This window comes from Micropterus dolomieu, linkage group LG08 (assembly GCF_021292245.1).
Source record: "Micropterus dolomieu isolate WLL.071019.BEF.003 ecotype Adirondacks linkage group LG08, ASM2129224v1, whole genome shotgun sequence".
NCBI lineage: Eukaryota > Metazoa > Chordata > Actinopteri > Centrarchiformes > Centrarchidae > Micropterus > Micropterus dolomieu.
In genome coordinates, this window is record NC_060157.1 from 26,363,935 (window position 1) to 26,387,761 (window position 23,827).

Here is a 23,827-nt window from a genome sequence, read left to right on the forward strand (position 1 = left end):
CCGCTGCAGCAAATCAAGCGCTCCCAAGGAAAAGAAACAGTTCCTGAAATGTCCTACAGATGGCGCTAAAACACCACAATGAAGTTAAATGAACTACAACTGTTCAAGTGAGAACAGGTACAGTAACATACCACCAAACAAGGATCATACTACATATTAGTTTATTTTATCCAGCTCCTCCAATCAGCAAGTACAGGTGCAAGACTATTTATTCATATTCATTCTCCAGTTGAATCTTAAAACATTTTCATTAAATGTGATAAAAATGCACATCATATATAGCATCGATATGAAAATACTGACAATTTTAATTACAAATCTATACCATAGGATTTATCTGGCAAGCAAAAATCATTGCTTGATCACTTTAAAAAAAAACATCAGACTCAAAGCAAAACATGTAGCCTGTTTTGAGGTTGTGCTAACATGACTGTTTTCTCTCCCACAACATAATATTGATAATTCACAGTATGCAAAAAAAGAAAAAAGAAAGTGTCATGTCTTGCTTTAGCCAGACCAGTAAAATCACCTACTAAAATCATCTACTGTTTGACAATAACATCTACCAGGAGATTTATGACCAAACAATAACAATCATGAATGAACCAAAAAAAAAAATATATATCAGTTATAAAAAATAGTCATAAAATGTGTACAAAGAAAGAAAATATGCAGACATATGATTAGAGAATAAATAACAGTGTCGCTGTGGTTACAATCCCAGTGTCCTGTGGTAGAGTTAGGATTAAAGGAAATAAATTAACATTGATTTCTAAAATGTTTCCATTCAGAGTATCATTCATTACTGTTTTAATGTCGGGAATGAAAGAAGACAGAATCCCACCAGCATCCAGTGTACCATAAAAGGCCAAAAGCACAGTACCGTATACATATAGCTTGAAATACAATAGCGGATGTGTGTTGGTTTCCAGTCATAGTTATTCAGTCGGATAGGCTCATCAGGTATTCAAACATTAGCGTGATGGTGATCTGTATGAATGTACAGTGTTTCATTACGAGTGCACATAGGTTCAAGTGAAGCTGATACTGAGAGTTGCTGTGTGTTCTAGTGAGATAACAATCCATGCTAAAGTCAATGTTATAACTTAACAGGAGAGCAAATGTTGAAAATCAATAAGAGAAATAATCGGCCATCTGCTCTCACTCTTCAGGAAGGCAGTTAGCAACAGCATGTGAGATTAATGGATCTATACTTCCAATAAATGTTAGGGATCCACTTCAAGAGTAGGCGGTACCAGAATTACTTTTCATGGTGATGAGATCAGGAGCCCACATTTCTGAGAGGAATAATCAGCAAATGATTTGGAGTTAAGTGCAAAAATCCCACAAATTCAACTCAAAAACTGTGTTGGCGGATTCAGATTGACTCCACTACTGAATAATCCTGCATGTGAAGTCAAGTATCTCTGCAGCCCAAAATCATTTTTAGTATTTAAAAAATAAAAACCACACACACACACACACACACACACACACACACACTTCCCCTAGTGCAGCTTTAAACTTAGGCCTAAACTGTCAATCAACTTTCTGCTGAGAGCCAGTTCATTACCTCATTAGGAACTTTTCAAGGAAAGCAACAGCTTCACTGGAAATACCAAATACAGACCAGGGCCAAGACATACTGTACACATAAGACAGACCTGACTCACCTTCATCAAATACAAAAGTGAATCTGTTTGTGTACCTGCATGTGTGTGTGTGTTTAAAGATGACTCAATCTGACCAGGGCTCCCTTTTGAGATACAGGCAGTTTCTCTGTTGTCACTGTACGTACCGCTCATTTAACCCACTTCTGTGGTGTTACAGGTCAGCTACTGATCTGCCATTTGTGCCCAAAGTCAATATTAAGTTGATATTCTGAATGTTACATAGTTGACGTGTTACATAGTGTGTCATTAATTGAATGCAATGAGAATAAAGATGCAAAAAGATAACATGGTGCAGAAATACTGGAGAGAACACTTTTCATATGTGAATGTTTCAGGACACATCCAAGTGAACTCAGGGCCTGGGGTTAGCGTTAGAGATGGATATATTGTACAGCATTGACATTAGATACTTTGACTTGTGGTCCAGAAAGAAGGAGGGTAAAACAAAAACTCAATCACATTCACATTTTGTTATTTGTACACATGCAGCAGGGGAAATAGCCCTTGTCGTGGAGAGGATAGGGAGTGCAATATGAAGGAAATATGAGAGGGAAATTAATTCTAAGAGCAATTTTCTGGAGTGACTTGCGCTTTGCAATGCGTCAGATGGAAACTGGTCGTACAGTCACTAGTGAAATAAGTACTGTAATAAAAAATAAAAAAAATAGGAGAGAGACACAAGAAACAAAGTGAAAACATCAATAATATAAAACACTGGCCTAAAAGTAAAGGGATTTTCAAAAGGCAAGTTGCTCCAAGAATCATGAAAATCACCAGCCTTTCATTATCAGTCAGTCATTAACACAGCAGGTAAAGAGGAAGAAACAGCTAACAGTGGCTAAAAGCATCTGAGCCTACAAGAAGAACCCAGACTTGTTTCTCCTTGAATAAAAACTACAGTATTATTGCGGATCTCAGCACTTGGTCGATTGTTGCGGTACTTGCACTGTATGGAAAGTACCGCAACCGTTTACCAATCGCATGATGTGGTCACCTGGGGGAAGTGGTCATAGTGTGGTACAGTGGTAAGGGCGTGGGGTGACAAGGCAAAAAACAACTACAGATTGTCAATAAATGCTTGAGCTACAGTCCGGCTTCAGTGTGTTTGTTATGGGGGTGGAAGTGACTCATTCACAGGACTTTTACCTTCATCTATTCCTGGGACTGTTGAGGGAAAACAAAAAAATAAAATTGGGCGTCTCTTCTCTGCCCTCTAGTGGAAGCTCAGCGCAACAACAGTTTTTTGAATTAAAAACAAGTGCTACTAGTGGTTTGGTGGGAACCAAATTATTTTCTGCAGTTCTTTGTCTGACATTTATCCGCCTGCAGAACCGGAGGAGGGGCCGGGGTGGTGGTGTTACTACTATGGCATTCATGCACGGTCACTGGCATGTAGAGGAGGAAAATATGGGCTGTAGTGTTTGACGTGTAAATGTTAGTGTCATGAGATTTAATATGTACACATTTCATTGTGCTTCTCCTCAGGTACAGTCACCGTATGATGGTACAGGATGTTGCTGTGTTTAATTAGCTGATCCATGACTCCCACAAGTGTGTGTAGAAGTATTTTCAGTGTTTGTCTCTGGTTTCCAGTGTTTAGTGTGTGAATATCGAGTCTACAGAGTTATTACAGTGCCGTCCTCCTCCAGACTCCGCCTCTCCATTGCTCGGTCTGGCGACGGCGTTGTCGAAGTGGCATTGGCGTTGCTTAGTGATCCGCTGCTGCCGCTAGCTGGCAGGGTCCCATTGGCGTTGATGGAGAGGGCGGAGGTGGAGGCAGTGCGGAGGTTAAGGTGTGGCTCATAGCGAAGCAGCGAGGGCATGCTATAGTTGGAGGCGGCGTGTCTTATTGGCTCAGCCTCGCCCCCAGCCTCAATCACCAGATCCTCGTCGTCTTCGTCGCTTTCCAGCTCCCCAACAGGGAAGTTCTGGATGATGTGCGATGGCACGGAGGCCGCAGCACCAACCCCACCCTGTGTTGAGTAGCCGTAGTAGCTGGCACCGCTGTCCGACGAGCGCCCTGAGCTACCAGACGCCGCGCCTCCACCACCTCCACCTCCTCCTCCTCCTCCTCCTCCTCCACTGCGAACAACATTGTTCCGCTGGTTGGCAGGCTTGACAGTGATGATGAGGTTGTGGCTGTTGGCGATCATCATGTCTGTCACCTGGTCTAGAGACTTTCCAGCCACCTCGATACCATTCACCTCCAGCACCTCATCATTGACTGCCAGCAGGCCGGTGCTCTCAGCTAGCCCGCCGGGCACCATGCGAGAGATGAATATTCCCGGGACTTTCTCCAGGCCCTGTGGAGTGACCCGTACGCTGGAGCCATCGCGGATGTAGAAGCCCAGCGGTTTTTCCTGGCCGTGCTTGTAAAGGCGAACACGTCGGTGCGTCTCAGGGAGGATGTCCACATCGATGATGGAGGAGACTGGGCGGAAGTCCCTCGGGAGGCTGATTATCACCGGAGATTTTTTTTTGTTGGTGTCAGGCCGCAGGAGAACTGCAGAAAGCACTGTGTTTTTCTTTCTGGTCAGAGAGTCCGTACAAAAAGTTGTGTAATCAGCTTCCTCTGCAAGACAAAAGACAGAAGTAGAGAGAGAGAAGTACAGAAGAGGAAGAGGGGAGACAAAAAGGGGAATGGGTGTCAGAAAGAAAGAGGAGAGAAACAAAGAGGACATATGTTAACAAAAGATGGTTAATTTCCCATTAACGTCATAGCAGGCTGGCTCATTACACATCAAGTTGTTATTCAGGCTGACATTCTGTTGCATCATGTAGTTTCAGGAGAAAGAATAATGCCTTGCAATGGTGCAGTTTGCAGCCTGAGGCATCCCTGCAGGGTGTCTGTACTCAACACAAACGACGTTGATCCCCAGAACTCCCCTCAGGTCGTGCCGATGCAAAATGCAACACCAGCAAACCGGGCACTCAGCCCAACTCCCAGTGCTTCATCAGTACTCTTTGAAATGCTACGGCAGGGGCATAGGGGGAGCGGATATGCTGTATTACAGATTTAATGAGCATATGGTTGGTGTCACGGATTGTCCATTTGTCACCTCCAGGTCGATCTTACACTCGGTAAATATTAAACAAATGATATACCCAAGCGGGTAGCCTCCAGTCTACAATATGAAGCCGATGCGGAAGTCCCTGAAACCTGCATTCTATTGAAAATCCAGCAGGGGGCGACTCTTCTGGTTGCAAAAAGAAGCCCGGCTCCATTAGAAATAATGGGAAAATAACCCTATTTCTCAGCTGAATAATTACCGCAGTAAACACTTTCCTGAGGAGTTTATGGTCTCAGTCGCTAGTTTCAAGTCTTCAATACAAAATGATGTTCATTTAGTAAATTACGGTCCCATTTATTTTTAAATAGACCACAAAGCAGAGTATGTTTCAGGGCGGGATTATCTATGATTGACAAGTTGTTACCATGGCGACCTGTCAATCAGGCTATACCCTCGGCACTGTGTAAATTTAACCAGCGCCGCTGAAAAAGCTTATTAGGAGTTGGCTGTTCACTTTCTCTGGTGAGTAGTTTTAAGACCGTTGCTCGCTAGACAAAGTTATCAGCCCTGTTAAAATGACAGTTAACGTGAGTTACAGTTGCACCTAGCTAAGCAAGCTAACTAGCTCCGCACACGGCCGTTAGCTCTGCCACATCATCACTTCCGGGTACTTTCTGCTTGCAAAAACTCGACATGGCAGCGCCCTATCAGCCAAACTCGAGGCTTCAAAACGGTAGTCCAGAAACCAACGGGTGGCGTCACGATGACTACGTCCATTTCTTATATACAGTCAGGGTCCGAAATTAACACCCGCCAAGCGCCAAATGCGGGTAGATTTTCCGTTTGGCGAGTAAATTTCAAAAGGCTATCCGCCACACTGGCGGGTGAATGTTCATACCAAAATAGTAATGTAATAATCAGTGTTTTCCCCACAATGTATTCATCAGCACCGCTGCAAAATCTTTCCATGATCAGTAATATCGCGACATTCACTTACACTCTTACACTGAGACGCGCCCGGCCGCCCGTTTTTCCAAGCGCGCCTCTGTTCATGGTTGCATAGCAACGTCGGCCACGCGAGTGCTTGTGGAAAGGAGAAAGCGCGGTACGAACTGCAAAGTCACCGATTTGCAGCTAGCTGCCGCTTATTAGCTGTTATGTGGCGACATTTACCAGGAGTGAGCCAACCTTTAAAACGAAAACCCACAGACGAAAAGGGGGACGAATAACATAAAAAAAGAAAGTTTTGTGAGAAATGGAGGTTTGGAGAGAACGGAGTTTCAAGAGGCTGGCTACAATATGATTCTGACGCAGTCGTGATGAGTTGTTCTGTGTGTCGCCAGTATGCTAAAGATAAAAACAGAAAGAACTCATTTGTCATCGGAAATAAAACGATGAAACTTGAGAACATTCGTGACCATGAACACAGTAAGTGTCACATTGCCTGCGTGTCTGTGTCTCTGGCTCAATCTGAGCATCTACTCTCGAAAACTTCTGTGACAGCGCTAATGGCAATGTCAGAGCAGACCAGCAAGAAGATGAAGCTACTGTTTAGGACTGTACATGCCATTGGCAAGAAGGCCAGGCCACTTTCTGACTTCAAGTGGATGTGCGAGTAAGTGAAACTGTTTTTCCTCCTGTAATGTTTGCTAGACTAACATTTTATATGAAGCTATGGTAGGGTGACCATCAGTCCTGTTTTCCCAGGACATGTCCTGTTTTCACGTCCTGTCCTGGCTGTTTTTTTTTTTTAAGTCTGATACATTGTCAGATCTCCTTATGGTCCCGCTGTCCTCTCCAGAGATCAGGGAGTATGATCCAAGCAAAGCTGTGATGTGTGGCACCAAAACTCTGTTAGGAGTAGGAGGCCAGAATTCATGGACCATGCAAAAAGTGTAATTGCGGTAGAGAGTGAGTCGTCGGATGACTGAGGTTTAAGTTCTGATAGTTTTACAAAACCTTCAAATGTACTGTTATGAGCGCTAGTTCCACCTCTTCCATGTCTTACTATTTGTTGCTCTGTTTTGACTTCTATGTACACTTATTCATTAAAAATACCATATCAATTAAATGTACTCAAATTAATGTATATGTGATTTGGCCGGTAAAAAATATGCTTGGCTGGTGGATTTTTTCCATCTACCAGTCCCCGTGGCAGGTGAGCCAAAAAGTTAATTTCGGACCCTGTATACAGTCTATGGATATACCATATGCTAGTTATTGAGCTTATGAGGTAGACTATGGACAGACTAGCCATTCCCAGTCTTTATGCTAAGCTAAGGGTCTACTGGCTGTAGTTTGATATTTAACTGATATGACAGCATTTTCAATCTTCGCATCAAACTCTCAGCAAGAAAGCAAATTAGTATATTTTCCCAAATGTCAAACTATAGTTTTTTTTGGCATCTCCGTTTCAGATGTGACAGTGCAGGTTTGAGCCAAGAATATTATGGTCACATTTTAGCGGCATAAGTCACCAGGATGCTTTTTTATGTACATTTGTGTGTACGCTGTCAAGCTACTATAGACTTTAACCCAACATGGCTGATATTAACACTCGACTGAGGGCTGGCCAGGGAAAGGAAGGAAAAACGATCCTTGGCTCTCTAATAGTTAACCAGCATAGAACAAGCATTTAAACATTAACATCTTTGTCTCTTTCATTCTCTTCTTTTGCAGGTGCCCAGCCCCTTTAATTTCAAGTTTTTGTCTATTTCTGGTGTTATTTTTTAACATCTTTCTTTTCAATGTGTCATTAACTTTTTCACCAGCACTTTGAAAAACTCTGTTTTTAGATTAAAGTGTTCTATAAATAAAGCTCTGGAAATCTTACACTGAATATTTATCCCCTCGCTGTTTGTCTCACCTTCTGTGTGTGTTTGTGTCTAATCTGGGAAAACATCCATTCAGGTGGCTGATAAAGATTCCAGCTCTCAGGTTCAGGTACGTACCCACCACTCCCCTCTCCATCCCTAAAACCAAAACAAAGGATCGACTGTCCTGAGAAAGAGCAGCAGTCTCGCATTTCACTTCCCATGAGGCTTGAAGTCCAGTGTATACACACTAACTGTATCTTTGCCAGCCCTGACCTTATGAAGCTATTGTTGCTATATTTCTTTTCTCATGTGAAGCTGGTCCATAGTAGTCTGAGGTCAACATGCAAAAAAAAAAAAATAACCAATAAACTAGTTGCACCATGTGAGCTGTGTTTTGTCTACATGCCTTGTCCTCCGCTTGCACGTAAACACGGTCATAAAGACAGACATTATGCAAAAAGGGTGTACAGGTGGATGTTTCCCCTTGCACGCACACACACACACACACACACACACTTCTGTCCACATTGCAGACACAAGGGCTGCTCTTGCAGTGCAGTCATGCATGGGAGGAGGCGACGCTCTATATCTCATTTCACTCTTTCTAGACTTCTTTTCATCTAAATCATCCCTCTATCTCCAGCATATGAAAGGACAGACCTGACAATAAAGTTATAGTTGAGGGAACAGAATAGGATGGTCCCTTTTAGGGCCACACACACAGCAAAGAAATGCTATTCGGGTTGCAAGTGTTAAAAGCATGCAGCTTACTGACCCCTGCATATGTAAGCCTACATATGCGAGCCCACACAAACAGGCATTCATTTAAACACACACAGTGTACATGCATCTATAAGGTTTATCTCTGGTTAGTGGTGATGGCTGAGTATTAATGAACAGCAGCGCTGAGAATCCCAATATAATATGATGCTGCATCAGTGCTCAGAGCACAGAAGCAAAGCGCTCCGTCTAATTGGCTACAAAGGCCTATAGGCAAGCCATAATATAAACCACGCGCACACGCACACACACGTTCGTTCCTCATTTGTTAAAGTAAAAACAAGTTTCTTTTGTTCCCAGTTTTTTTATTTACACACACAGGGCTTACATGCCTGTACATGGCTGCCACGATAAGGTTCCTTCCTTTTTTTGTCACCTTGATAGCAAGTGAAGGCATCTGATCTCAGAAAAGTTCATGTACATGCCCACATGTAGGGAACACCTAGAGCATTGTAGACTTGAAAGACCTTTGTGCACGATTTCACATGACAATGAACCTGCTTGGTTAGCAAGTGCAGCATTTATGGTATTGATTGTGAGCTGGTTCAATCCGTATGAGGCTTCCAAACAAAATCTGAGAAAATCTACCATCAAATGTTTCAAACTATCAAAAATGTGAATCATTGTATCCTATTATTAAATGTATTTTAGCTACTTAGAGCCAATTATATCTAACATTGTGCTAATGACCCCAAGTGTTGGACCACTGATGGTGCTTAGATATTACCATAATGCACGAGAGGTCAATCAATGAAACCAGCAGTGCAATAATCACAGCTGGCTAGCACAGAATGGGTGCGCCTGTGGTCAATTTAGCAAATGGGCAACAAACCGCTACTAGGCTTTGGAACAATATGGGTTGATCATTATTGTAAACCTTTTAGGTCAAGGCACTTTTTTTTTTTTAAACCAGACATCCTGATGTGAGCCAGCCAACCAACAAGAGCCACAAGCTGCTTGGCTGATGGCTGAAGCTACCGGAGGTTGTGGTCCAATGATCGGAGCATAGAAAAAAAAAAAAATTGTCTCTCTTCATTTATACACTTTATAGCACATTTGGTGTCTGCTGTTGTGTGAGTTTGCTTATTTGGCGCTTATGTAACTTCACTTTTATTCCCACTGTGTCCTGTAAATACAAAGCATGAGAGAGTGTACAGGTATGCAGCTGGTCTGGCTAATGATTAATTAAAAAAAAAAAAAAAAAAAAAAAAGGAAAAAACATGAGGAGAGGAGATGGGAAAGTTTTATAATGCCAAGATATGGGAGGATGTTTAACACAAGGTATTTATGGACCACTTTGCAACAAAGTAGGTATGAGGAACTACTGCCAGCATACTCTTCCACCACATGTTTTCTACTAGTTCCACTTTTTCTTAGCAAAAAAGGTGCCATTATTCCTTAAGTTCTCCAAACGAGCTTATTACTCACATGTAAATTTAGTAGTAGGAATGTAAACTTCAACAAATCTAATAATTAGCAGGACAGGGCCTCTAACGTCACCCTACACTCTGATGCAGTCGCATCTTGACTTTGACACAGTGTGGAAATACTTCACAGTGGATGTGGTATTTTGAAGGGATTTTATTTTAACATAGACTGTAATGTACTATAACAATGTAGTATGAAATGGTACTTGGCTTTGGAACTAGCTATGGGTTAGGTTAAGCTAGTTAGCCAGACATGCTATTGTCTGCAGCTGGAGACAAACACTGTAAATAAATTTGGAGGGTTATGGCAGAAATGGATTAAACAGACTTACAGCCCTGGAATGCACACGCCTTCTACATGTGGAGACATCAAAGCTTTTCAGACCTCCCTGTGACTGGACATTTGCACAAGGGATAGTAGGGGTTTAGAAAACAGTTTACTTGACATTGATAGTACACAGCATGTGAAAACAGCTGTTTGACGTCTTCTGTGGCTTCGGAGGAGCTCTGTGAAGTTGAAGAAAATAAATTCTTACAGAAAGTCTGATAAACGCTAGGGAAAGGCTCCGGGTGTCTAATGAAAAGATGCTATCGGTTGCAATATCTGGATACCTCAGCTGCTTTGATTTTGACCTGTTTTTATTTATTTATTTTTTTTAAACCTGTCTCTTGTGAGTGCCTTAGCTTTAAAGTACAATACTAAATCACCAGAGTTCCCTTTAACTACTGCAGATAAACTGTGTCACCAACCCATGTTAAAAATGTCTGAAAGTAGCTCTGTTGGCTATCTTTGCCAAAGTCTCTCATCTCCTCAGATGATAACCACGATACAAGATCCACCTGCAGTGTATCAGTATCATACTTAAGTCATAATTGACCCTGAATAAAAACATAATCCCCAGCCCTGCACTTACCATGGCTCTGCACAGGTTAGGTATTCCAACTATGCAGTAGCGGCTTTGATTTCCCACACTTTGAATGGAGTCAGTGAGGAGCGCAGGAAGCGAAGCAATGGAGGAGAAAATGACAGCCCAACACGCATCGTCACAAGTGAGGACACATGCAGTGATGCTTAGACATTCCTCTATGTAGTATGTAGCTAACACACACACACACACACACGTTTAATGCATTTCTCTCCTGACAGTGAAGGGACTGAGACAACACTGCCTAAGGAAAGGAAACCACTTGTGCAAACTGGCATGCAGTTCAACACATCATCTTCCCCTGTGCTCTATTCTTCACATGGTCCAACCATGGGCTCTAAAAGAGCCAATGTTAATGGCTCCTAATAAGTGGAATGTGTAGGCCTGCAGAGCACGCCACAGCTCTTGACACCGCTATCTCCGCCAGTGACACTAACTGCTTATCACAACCAATATACGTCACAGAAAATATATTTTTGCATCATCTAAAATTTTGAATCATAAAAAAAAAATAAAAAAAAAAAAAATACAAAAATGTACTTTTTTTTTTTTTTTTTTTTTTTTTTAAAGCTGACATTAATATACTTCCTTATCTAGTACCACTCATGCCTGCACCCGCTCTCTCATTACACCCACTTCCTTGTTAACAGCTACTCCCCCAGTTACACACAATTATGATGATGCAGGATGACCAGGCCCTGGCTTTCCTTGCAACGTGATGATCCCTGACAACAATCCGTTACTTGATATTGTCAGGTGACAAGATCAGGAAGGAGCAACTACATGACTTGTCTTAAGTGCCACCACTATCACTACTGCTACTAATATGATTACTAATACTACCAACTAGCCTATATTTACATTTCAGGTATGTTAGCAGCTGCTCTTTGAGTGATAAAATGAATATAGTAGAACATTCTTTCATTGTATGGCACAATAACTCACCACTACAGTAGCAACTACCAGACATGTTTAATTACAACTACAGTCACTGCGGTGGGGGAAGGAGCATTTTGAATAAGGTCACAGCAGATAGATATATTTATCTCTGAAATAAATGTTCTAATATATTGTACAGAGACATGCATAAGTAGTGCTCTAGTTAAAAGAAAAGGATGAGTCTTTATTTGTTTGTAATTACTGCAGTCCATGAAACCGGTCTTTGGTATGCAGGCATTACACATGCCTCAAGGATATGAGTAAGGAAAACACAAAGAAAAAGACAAGCAGTTGAAGGTTGCGGTGTTCTGGAAACAGTCAGGTTTGCTGACGACAAGCCTGGACGTTCACCACACAGCCGGTGCCACGGAGTTCCTGACACAGAACGCTACAAGAGGGGGAGGAGGGGGAGTGTAGCTGTGTGTCAGTGTGAACTTGTGGCAATGAGAAAAACCAGGGGTGGTGCAAAACACAAGACGGGAGACAGGCAGGAGAGACAGAAATACAGCAAATACACACAGCGGAGTGTAAGAGAGAGAGAAGAAAGGAAAAGAGAGGAGGAGGTGATAAAAAAACTTTCAAAGGAGTAAATTCCCGGAGGGTTACTATTCTTGGTGTGGAGAGCATACCTTCCTGGCACAGCCCAGATAAAAGTGCCTTAATGCTGCTGATAAGACGGGGAGAGAAAAAAAAAAAAATGGAAGGAGGGAGGTCAAAGGGAGAGTGCTGAGAGGAAAGGACGGAATCAGGACACAGAGACTACAGAGTGCATCGATACAAGTGGAGATGCTGCAGAGGCTTACAGAGGTGTGAGGCAGGCTGGAGCAAAGACAGAGCGCTGATGTGTAATTGAACTGACAACTTGAGGAATTACTTATTAAATCTATAATTCAAAAGGCTCCAGTCATGAACATTAGCGTACTTCTAAGCTTCCTCATATAATCTCACTCATGAATTCTCTAGTACACTCATCACTCCTGCTTTATTACTCTGTCTTGACAGGAGCCATTTATCAAAAAAAAAAACAACTGAAATCTACACTGCAGGGGAAACAAGCTTTAATGTAGCATTATGCAAAGAACAATTAACACAGCTTACGACTGGGCTTAATGCAGAATGAATACAGTTTATTTGCCAGTACAGCACTGTTCTGTGTGTGTTTGCGTCTCGTCACTGCATTATGAAGCAATTCCATCAATTTCTTTTGTGCTGACATAGACACCTCTCTCCTTCCTGCAATACCTCCTCGCCCTCCCTCTTTCTCCCCTGTGCCCTTGACTCAATCTGTCCCTCAGACTCTGCTTCTGCAGGTAAATCAAGCCCAGGACTCAGTGGTCCTTTGAGGCCAGAGTTGGGACAATAGACGTAGCACCTTGTCTGGAAACAAGGGTTGAAATAGGACAGTGACTGGATGGCAGGGACTGGGACTGGTAAGACATGTATGGATCTGATGAGGGCTGAGACGGACTCAGAATGGGGCATGTAGACTGGAGCTTGGACTCAGGGTAACTAGGAGCAGGGATGTGCCTGGGGCTGAGGCTGGATTTGAGACCGAGACAGGGCGGAGTAGTGGACAGGGACAGGTCAGTTGGGGATGTAGGTTTCAGTACTGGGTTACCGGAAGGAGACTGAGTCTGGGGTGAGGTGGCTAGACCTGGATCTGATAAACCAAGCTTTCTACGCAGCCCTGCTATACTTCGCCTCCAGGAGGAGAAGGAAGAGGAAGTACTAGACGGTGGGGAGGATGGAGGAGGAGAAGAAGGGAGGGAGGAGCAGCCACTTGCGCTGGGGGAACTCAAGTCTAGCCTCACAAGCCTGTCGCTCATGCGTCTGAATAAGGACTTTACTGGGGAAGGACGAGCAGGTGGACTCTGTGCTTCTGGCTCTGTCCTGCCTTCAGCATCTGGCTCTGGAAGACAACACAGCCAACCTGCAGTTAGATCTGGCCACTGAGACAAATTTCTCTTTTAGCAGACTACACCATAGCTACAGAAGATATCCCTTCCTAAAACCATTTCAATGGAGTGATGCAGGACAAATTCCACGGTCCTCGTTCGGTGAAATAAGGCTAATCTAAAATGTAGCTTAAGATAATGAAGCTGCAGCAGGCTGGATCAAGCAAATGTTATACAAAGTTAGTGTTTTTAGTGTGGAATTCCCTGCGAGTGCTTCTACCAACAGCGTTTCCTGCTGAGGAATAGAGACACAAAGCAAAATGTACCAAAAAGGCTGCAGCTTGGTCAGATATTAGCTTCAGATCAACTTAAGAAGTCATTTTTGCAGACTGTAGATTCTTACAGTCGATTTGTGTTAGGAAGGGATCTTGTTGCAGCCAGTATGTACAGGAAACAATTACAGCTATCAATAACTGTTAGACTTGAAAATATGTGAACCTATCTATTGCCATTATCAGTTTTATATAGCTTTGCAAACCTGTACAGAATGCGACTATATAAAAAAGGATAAAGTACAGTGAGAGTAGTTAAGCAGCAGTGTTTGGGAGCTGCATGTCAGAGCCTGCTGACTACGGTACGCGGCGAGCCAGGGTAAATATGCTGGAATGGTGTGCTGAAAGAAATTCACAGATAAGCATATCAGTTATGCTTCACATCAATATCGCTATAGCACCAAGCCCAGGGGAAAGAAGAATGCTTTCTAATTAAAAATCTGAAAGAAGTGGACGGTTGCATACTTTGAGTATCTGAAACGATACTCACTAAAAGGAATAAGATGCGTTTTGTCTATAAATTATGGCAACATTTTATCAACTACATGGTAAATCTCCCACCTCACACGGTTGAATGATCGTCTGCATGGTCTCTCTATTTTCGCCACGCTAGTGTAAAAGTCCATTCTGTTGCGTTTAAAGCTAATCTCTCTCTCAAAAGGTCTCCCCCTTTTCTCTCTTTTTTTCTATTTAGTGTTAATTGTTATGTCTTAATCATTTATTTGCTTTTCGTTCATTTTGTAATGCCCACGTGTGGTTTGTGCCATTTTAGAAAATTAAATATCTGCTACGCAGCTTATCGACGCCGCACTTCTTTCTTTGTACAGCACTTTCAAAACCAGTGACTTGAACTAAAGTGGATAAAAACAAGGCTTTGTTTCACCTCATGACACAGTATGAGGCGCTTTCCAACAACAGCAATATATCAGCTAGCGTTTATGACATGCTTTGAGTCCCAAGCTGACAAAGTTCAACAGTCTCTGTCCTGTTCTTTAGCTGCATCTGTCCAAAGTAAAGATCAGTCACTTTCTTTCCCCCTCATCTGCCATCTTTCCTGTTTTTCAGTGGTCAGCAGTCCAGTTTCTTTCTTCCATTCACTTTGCCAGTTTGCCCACTGCCTCCCCCTTCTCCCTCCTCCATGTTCCCCCCCCCCCCCTCCGTTTCCTTCCCTCCCTCTATCCATTCATCTTTCCTGACCAACTCTGAGCTGAGAAACTGACAGACTCTATACTCTATACGAGGGCCTGGACTCCCACCGTCTCCCCCCTACTCCACTACCCCTGCACCCATCTCCATCCATCAAGTCTCATCCAACCAGGTTTAAAAAAAAAGAGTAGAGTGTAAGGTTTTAGCTTGCCAGGCTGTGCACTCTCACTCGTTTTAAACGTTCTCCGGCTTTCTTTCGCTCCGTCTCCCTCGCTTTCTTGACCATCTCCTTCTCTGTCCGTCTATACCCCTTGTTGATGGAACCAGGCTCTGTAGCCGAGGGTCCAGTCTGGCCTGCTGTCCGGCCTAATCTAGCCAGCAGACGTGATCAGAGCCTGGCCACATTCCACCCTCCCATCATTCTCCATCTCTCTCCCTTCTCCTTTCTTTCTCTCTCCCTCCCTCTCCAAACCTCCCCAGCGTGGGCCTCACTCTGCATTCCTCCCTCACTAATACTATTCCCACTATCCTCCTCCCTCTCTCTCCCCCCCTCTTGTTGCATTCCTATCACACTTACACGACTCCCTCTCCTTTCCCCACATCACTAATGAGATGCCTTGCCCAAACAATGCCTTATACATTACTCCCTTTTTAATGCTGTTTACTCTCTCTCCCTTTCATCCTTGCATCTCTCTTATTAGGCCTTAGATATGTTCCTCCTCCACGCATTCCTCCTCCGGTGCTATGAATCCATCTTTCCCTCGCTCATTACAGACAGCATCCTAGGGAATAATTCATGCTCTGTGGAAAACTTTATTTTGGCTGATTCTATTATTTTCACAGATCGTGCTCCTACACTTCTCTCCTGCGCTCCTTGGGGAAGTTGACATCCATTACACCTGCCAGCACTTTATCTCTTTCACTTTAAACCTTTCATCTCGAGCTCACAGTATAAATCTCTCCCTCCTTACATGATGTGGCGTCCTCACTCGTCTGACTTTTTATGTTTCATCTCTTTCATCTAAATCTTTTTTCCCGCCACTCTGACGTTTTTGTTAGATCCGTCTCTCTGTGGCTGTCACCTTCTCACCCCCATGTCTGTCACTGTGCACCTTCAGCATCTCTCCCTTTCACTACTTAACTCACCACATTTCTTATCACAATCCAGCTCTAATACTTGCCGTGCAGGGTGGGTAGACTTTGTCGGTGTTGAACTTTCACACCGTGTATGTACTTTTCTCTGGCTTGATGACTCACACGCTGGTTACTAATTTCTCAGCCAGTCCCTGCTTAGATACGCAAATACAAGCATTCCTGTCCCTCACCATACCTTTTCCCCTTCTACCTTACAGGTGAAAGAGTTATGAGGACTGAAACTGTGTGAGCAACGTCAAACAAACCAACGCCCTGAGAGAGATTGCTTGAAACGCTGCTACCACTACATGGACGACAACCTGGAAACTCTTTGTATGTTATGCGTGTAAAAATGCAAACAACGTTCTGGATGACACAGGCAAACATGGCATTACTCACACCCAGGAAAATCTCTTCTGACAACCATGTTTAAAGCCAACCAGTGAACCTGGGTGTGACTCGCAGTTTCCCTGGTGTCAGTTTTGCTTGGATCCTAAACTATACCACACCAAGTCCACAAGCCTACATGACCAACTAATATTTAATATTTTCATGAGCAACAGTGCTATTCTACTGAATGTTTTACAATCAATGCTCAAATATACAAAAATACAGTGATTTATAAGGCACTTTGATCACACACACTGCAATAACAATAATTTGGTTGGTTAAGAAATTTGAAATACAACGATAAATCCGCCAGGCCACTATATGGGCAAGATCAGCTTACTGCAGATACAGAACCATGCAAGAGTTTTTAGGTGTGGAAAAAATGCTGTACAGTATGATTTCAAAAATAGAAATGTTAATAGATTATATCAATTAACAAAATGCAAAAGTTAGTGAACAGAAGAAAATCAAAATCAATATTTGGTGTGACCGCCCTTTGACTCCAGCATCAATTCTTCATAGTTTTTGAAGGAACTCAGCAAGTAGGTTGGCTCAAACATCTACATATAATCTATTAACACGTCATCTATTTTTGAAAGCATTCTAACTTTACAGCATTTTTCCCCACACCTGCTTAACAAGTTTGTAATGCATCTGTATCAGAGCATGTGTCATCTGATAAGTATAAGGAAATTGCACAACAGAAATGCCAAACTAGGTTTGAGGTCACTTAGAAACTGTGTCACCATTATATAGTTTGTCCACCAGAAAGCACTGACATGGTAAAGGTCTCAACTGTAAAAAAGTATGCAACACCTTATTAAAAGGTAACTGAGTTTGGTTATTATTTATAAGATACTGTGAAGTATCGTACTATCATCCCATTGATTCCCTCCAAGCCAAGTGAGAAGACAAGGAGTTAACAACCAGCAGACTGACTGGGGGCTAGCAAAAGGCCAGGTGTGACACAGCCATGTCTCCAACCAGCTGCAATAGAGCAGTCACCCATTTGACAACAAAGACATAAAACACATTATTTTAAAGAGAAAATAAAATCAACATTCCTCAATGCACTGCTTCGTCTTTGAGAGCAGACTAATGACCACAACGTTCTCCATTTACACCGAGCTTTGCAAAACAGCCCGGACCAGGAAATAGCTCTGAACAACGCTCATCTATAAGCGAATTATAATGTGCTTTCTGGACTGGCTATCATTTAGATTTTATTGATTCCGATTCAGGTGGTTTGCGTAGACACATACACTTCTCTAAGTAGCTGCAACTACATGAGAATATCAGACACATCCAAATGACACATTACAGGTTCAGTGTGTAAGTTGGTGTGGCATCCAGTGGTGAGCTCATGGCTCACGGTGCATTCACGTGCTCCTCGGATAGTCCCATTTCCCGAGTTGTGAAGTTGTTTTTCCAACTTCAGTGTGTGTGAAATCAACATGGACACTACTACGAAGCAGGGGTGGAAAATTAACTATTTTGGCTCACCTGCCAAGGTGGCTGGTAGATGAAAAAAAAAAAATCCACCGGCCAAAATAATAAATTGCCTTGTGTGGCAACAGTAAATTGTTTTATAAATTTACAAGATGCTCATTCATCATTCAACTTAAACCTCCTTGTCAAGACTGATCACTTTCTACAATCACCCTCTTCTGGACTCCTGGTTCTAAGTCCGGGTCCCACAGCATCACAGCTTCTGTGGGATCAACATTTTTTATACAGCCTATGGATCATTCTCCTTGATTTTTGAGGAGGACAGCATGACCATTAGAAGATCTGACAGCGTGTCAGACACTGACTGGACTGCCAACTAAAAGCTAAAAACACTACTAGTACAACTTTTGTAATTAGCCCCTAACACTAGCAGCTTTCACGCTGCCTTATTTCAGGGGGTATTGCGCCAATCTGCCGGCTTGCTGCACTTTATGAAAGGTATGGAGCAGATTTTATCCGCCTCTGAGCAGGAAAAGCTGGTGACAGACACAAGACAGAAAGATCCGTTTGTGAAAAGCTACAGCCGGCATGCCGCTGGTTCCGGTAAAGACGGCCCTCTATGTGAAAGCACACATGGTTGCGGGCCTTTTCACACGGGATAAAGCTGCAAACTTTTGTTCAGTATGAATAAGCGAATGCGACATACATGAAGATGTTCTTTCTGAAAGCGGCTACACTCTCACTACATTTATTCATTTAGCTGACGCTTACTTACAATTGCTATATATGTCAGAGGTCGCACGCCTCTGGAGCCCTGCTCAGGGACACACTGGTGTCTCACAGCAGATTCAAACCCGGGTCTCTCACACCAAAGGCATGTGTCTTATCCACTGAACCATCACCACCCAAAATATACTTGTAAAATTATAGATAGAGAGAATTTCTGACAATAGATCCTCCTGAACATTACACACTGAACCTGTTTTTAAAGTACTAGCAGCACTGCACCCAGCATGCTTTGCAGCTGCTATCAGCCTTGAAGAGACTCCAGCACTGCTAATCCACCTATGAACTGGCCTCTTCAATGCTGCTATGACAACCAGTAAACAGAGGACACCTCGCTGCCAGCTCAGTAGTCATGACCGCATTGTTCACGGATTGGGGCGGGGTGTAAGGGATACCCAAATCCTGCTGAGTTGTATTGGACGGAGACAGACAGAGTCCAGCAGTCTACACACAGGCACTAACACTTACCCCATTTTACTGTGGTGAACAATACGACATTAATGGCTGGTCAGTGATGACCCATGTTGATGCATAAACAACAACAATGTGTGCATTATTCAAGAATCAGACCACAATACAACAGTCACTCACAGCCTAACGTCCATCCCTCTATCCAGCCATCGAACCATCTGCACACCACTGAATGAACAAAAGCCACAGAGCACCTAGCCCAGGATGTATGTACCCTGGATTTAGTCTTCCAGAGAAATGAAATGCAGTGCCAAAAATAACCTCACATGACACGCATCGACTGAAGCTAGATATGTTTTTTTTTTTATTACACACACACACACACACACACACACACACACACACAGTCTGTCAGAAACCTGTTTATAATCACTGAGACTGGCAATTGAGTGTAGCTTTTATTAGCTCCATTTCCCAGATATCGGTAATAAGATTTCACTGCACTACTCCATGAAGGCCAAGTTCTAACAAACTTTGCCTTGTCTGAAGTCCTGCTCTTACGCAATAATGACCAATCACATCTGACCACTGACTAACACATTTACATAATCACTCAGTTACAGTCTCAAAGGACATAGTAGTAATCGAATGGCATTATAAGCCAGCTTGTGACTGTAAGACTGAAACTCCGATATGCTGAGGTGCATAAACCTAAACTGGTTTAGTGGAAAGTAGCCGTGGAAAGAACCGTTTCAGGGTTGCACAGGTGTGACTAAGTATGACCCTCCCACAATGACCGTCCTCCTTTGCTGCTGATAACATGAAAGACTTTGTGTGAGTCACCTGAGATTACATACCAACAAGGTCGTGAAGAACTTAATCAATTTCTCCAAAACAAAATCCTTCGTCATCCGCTGTCAATTTGACATCTTGTTGCCAAGAAAACAGAATAATGTGAGATACTTTGCACATAAACATACCGCTTAGTGTTCAGTATTTAAAGGTTCTGAGTTGGCCCTTCGCCTGACATACCTCACTCACAAAGAGAAGCTATCAACTCACTGTAGAGCCATTATTAGAAATAATAAGTGTCTGCAGATATATCTATAATCTTCCAATTTGCTTCATCTGCTGGTCCCTTTTAAGCTGAGACCAACTGGTGCTTAGCAGTAAAGTAAAGGGGGGTAAACAAATCAGGAGGGAAACCAGGGTCTGAGGGCAATGGGGTGTGCACGGGGTTGTGGCTGCATTAGTGTGTGTATGTCTTCCGTCTTTGTTCTATGCTTTCTACATGGCACTGCATGTCCGAGTGCATGGCTGATGTGTGATGCTTGCCTGCGTGACTGTGTTTTCATGCATTTGTGCGTGAGAGCAGCAGTGAACCCAGCGTGGGGCTAGTGTCTGGAGCGTGTAATTGAAACACAGTCCCATGCAGCGCTACACAGTGACCCCACTAATCTCCTCCTGACAAAGTGGCTTAGCTTCTATAGGGTCATATGGCACAGCGAGACAGCTTAAACACAACAGAGTGTGCGGCCCGACCTGCCCCCGGCCAGCAGACCCTGGGGTCTCCCCTGCATTCAACAGGTCACACTAAGTAACATTAGCAAGGATGATGCACTTCAAACACTAATCCAATCATCACTTTATATATGTAGTGTGACAGAAACAGGTTCATGCTAGTCCCTAAACATGTGCAAACAATGTCTAGCAAACTACAGTCATGTGCAGCCATTACATACATTATGTATGTATTCCATATTTTCCTGTCCAGCAGCCTATCCCATATTTCAAGTTGTACTATTCAAAGCTAACACAAGACCTTTGTTTGCATTTCCATAGCAAAGCAGATCTGGCCTAACAAACAGGTGGAAACTAGCACTCGTTGTTCAAACACTTCCTCTGTGCTTACCTTTCCTCTGCAGGAACAGCCTGAGTAGAGGGCTGGCAGTGGAGATGGCTTTGTGGTAGTTGTCATCGTTGTTGATTGGTAGGAGGTCGCCGTGCACGTCGGCGTAGCCCACCAACAACTCCACATTGGGGATACGATGAACGTGCTGCAGGAGGCCGTAGAACTCATCAAAGCGGCCCGGCTTCGACCGATCCAGCGAGAACCGACGAAACTCTGCACCAAACTGGGATGGAGCAGACAGGCATACACATGTGAGTACGCGATTAAGAGCTCAAAGAAACCGTGAGATAGATGAGATGTCGTACAAAGCCTATGCAGTCAATATTAATGAACTCTCTTCAAAAGGGTCTGAGATCTGGTGCTGGGACTAATAAGCACACACTCTTCTGGTAGCCTAGCTAATTTCAAAACCACCGTCGGCTGTATGTCAGTGGCTGTCATCCATGTAGCAAGCTAACACCACATGTGATGAATTATTAATTTGAAGGACTTTGTGATGTGTGTGTGTGTGTGTGTGTGTATCTCCAGGTTTCTGTATTTGTGGATGCAGTAAGTTCAAGACTGAAGAGCATTGTGCAAATGAAGCTACCAGACAGCATGTATGGTATGCAGTTATTAGAAAGACTTTGTGTTGTAGGCATACACATGTTCCCACAAAACACATTGTTCGCTTATGAGTAAGGCAGTAATCAGTGAGGTCTGACCAATGGCTGCAGATCCCTTTTTCTTTAGATGAAACTAAGAGAGCACAGTGTCCCATTGGTGGTGTTAATGAGAAGTACCAAGTGTTGTGGTTACTGTTGCCAAGCGCTGACAGAAAATGATCTACAATTCACTGCCAACCTGGACACCCATCATCTAATGCATTTGCACAAAGCAGAAGTATATCAATTATAGGCTGGGAAACAAAACAGGTCACAGGCCTGTTTCTAGACAAAACATATCAAATGACCACGACTGCTGGGTTTGAGAAGGAGCTGAACAAAGCACGTTATAACTTTGTGTGAAGGGAACTACAGAGGCAGGGGCAACAAAAAAATAGGTCACAGCTTGTGTCAACATATCTAGTCTTTAAAAAATAGTTTTGAGCAACAAAAAGCGCCATTCCTCAGCACGTGTGTGTGATCATGCCCCAGTCAGGAGGCAGGCCCTGGCACACCTGTACGCACAGGGAAAACAGCAGGACAAGCAGCTCTTAATGAGTCATCCCGATATAATTTGATTCAGGTATCTTATTGTTTATGTAAACTGCCCACGGGGTGAAGCTAAAATAAAAACTTGACTCAAACTTTGAGTCAATATTTGGTAAATGAGCAGGTGGGCGGAGGAGGCTGCGACAGGTGACACTGGCTCACTGCGGCGTCAGCTGACAATAACCTCCACCTTCAAAAACTTAACTAGCTAGCTAGCAAACTTATCACATCAACTTAGAATCAAAATACGCCACGGTTAAAATCAAAGTTTCGAGTATGGCGAGCTACACGCGAGTTAGTCAGACTAAGAAGCCCTGTGTTGGCGTGTGTTAAGCTGTAGCTTGTAATTTGTGCGACACCATAACTTGAACTATCAAGGCAGTTAGCAGGCTAATTTAGCCAGAGTGCTCGTCATAGGGACAGTTAAGACTCCACATACAGCAAGTAAACTGACAAAGAAGTATCCATGGAACGTTAGGCTACCTTGCTCTTCACCTCCACGGCACCAAGAGATCGGTTGCTCGGCACTCGGTGGTTTTTGTTCATGTTTCGCTAGCAGCGGGACCGCCGCCAAAACACTCGCCCTGCTCCTGCTGCTGTGTCTCCAGAAACCGTGTGTGCGTGTGTATGTGTCCACCAGTTATTTCTCCCGGACCGCAGACTGTCCCGCGACCTCTCGACGTCCGACGGTTTGCGGTGTTTCTCCAAGAATGCGACAACGGCTGCCAACCAGCCAACCTCACCCTGTAAACTTATCTCCTCTCATAGTTGTCGCTGCCGCTGTACTTCACCGCTGTTGGTACCGTGTCTGTCCGGTGTCTACCGTCTACCTCTCTTCCTCCCTCCCTCTGTGCCTGAAGAGCTGGAGACACGATGCTTTCAAAATAAAAGACTCTCACTCTTCACTTCAAAATAAGAGCCTGTTAGAGAGACCAGAGGGACTCACAACCTTGCTCCACATAGCTGGATCAAAGCTAGACATTTAAGACTTTTAGATGTAGGGTCATACTTTAATTTAAACCTCATCTGAGTGGACTATTACCATGATTTGGCACTGCCATCATATATCACACATGTTTAAAAGTGTTAATTAAAAGATTATGACATGATAAACATTTATACAAATTTCAATGGGGACCCTAGACCCCTTTTGAAATGATTCCCTGAACAGTTGATATGCTTACCTCCATACATCAGTAAGAAAAAAATATTTATATATACACCAGAATCAACCTCATTAGTAAGCTATGTATTAGGGATATCAATAACACTGTGTGACAAGTTAATTTTATTGTTCCCGGGTAGTGTTATTTCCTAATTGCACATGCCTCAAATGTGTAGAAAATGGCTATTTATCTCCCCAAACTTTGTTTTTTGAGACCAGGACAGTGATATTTTCAAATGTATCTATTTCCAATGAGAAAACCAGTGAATTTGTGCCTTTTCATTCACACAAAGTCCAAAAAAACAACATATGAATCCAAAATAACATCTAACCCACATTTCCGAATGGCCTTTTATTGTGGCCAGCCTAAGGCACACCTGTGCAATCCCCATGCTGTCTGATCAGCATCTTGATATGCCACACCTGTGGGGTGGATGGCTTA

General features: G+C 43.2%; 1 protein-coding gene across 1 annotated transcript; it reads right to left on the minus strand.

Moving 5' to 3' along the window:
- Nucleotides 1-144: 144 nt before the first annotated feature.
- pard6b (par-6 partitioning defective 6 homolog beta (C. elegans)) lies at nt 145-23,098 on the minus strand. The gene is made up of 3 exons (XM_046056266.1): nt 22,704-23,098; nt 21,028-21,250; nt 145-4,245 (listed from the first exon to the last, which is right to left on the minus strand). Exons 1-3 carry the CDS (start codon nt 22,764-22,766, stop codon nt 3,290-3,292), a joined length of 1,242 nt encoding a protein of 413 aa, XP_045912222.1. The 5' UTR covers nt 22,767-23,098; the 3' UTR covers nt 145-3,289.
- Nucleotides 23,099-23,827: the final 729 nt, after the last annotated feature.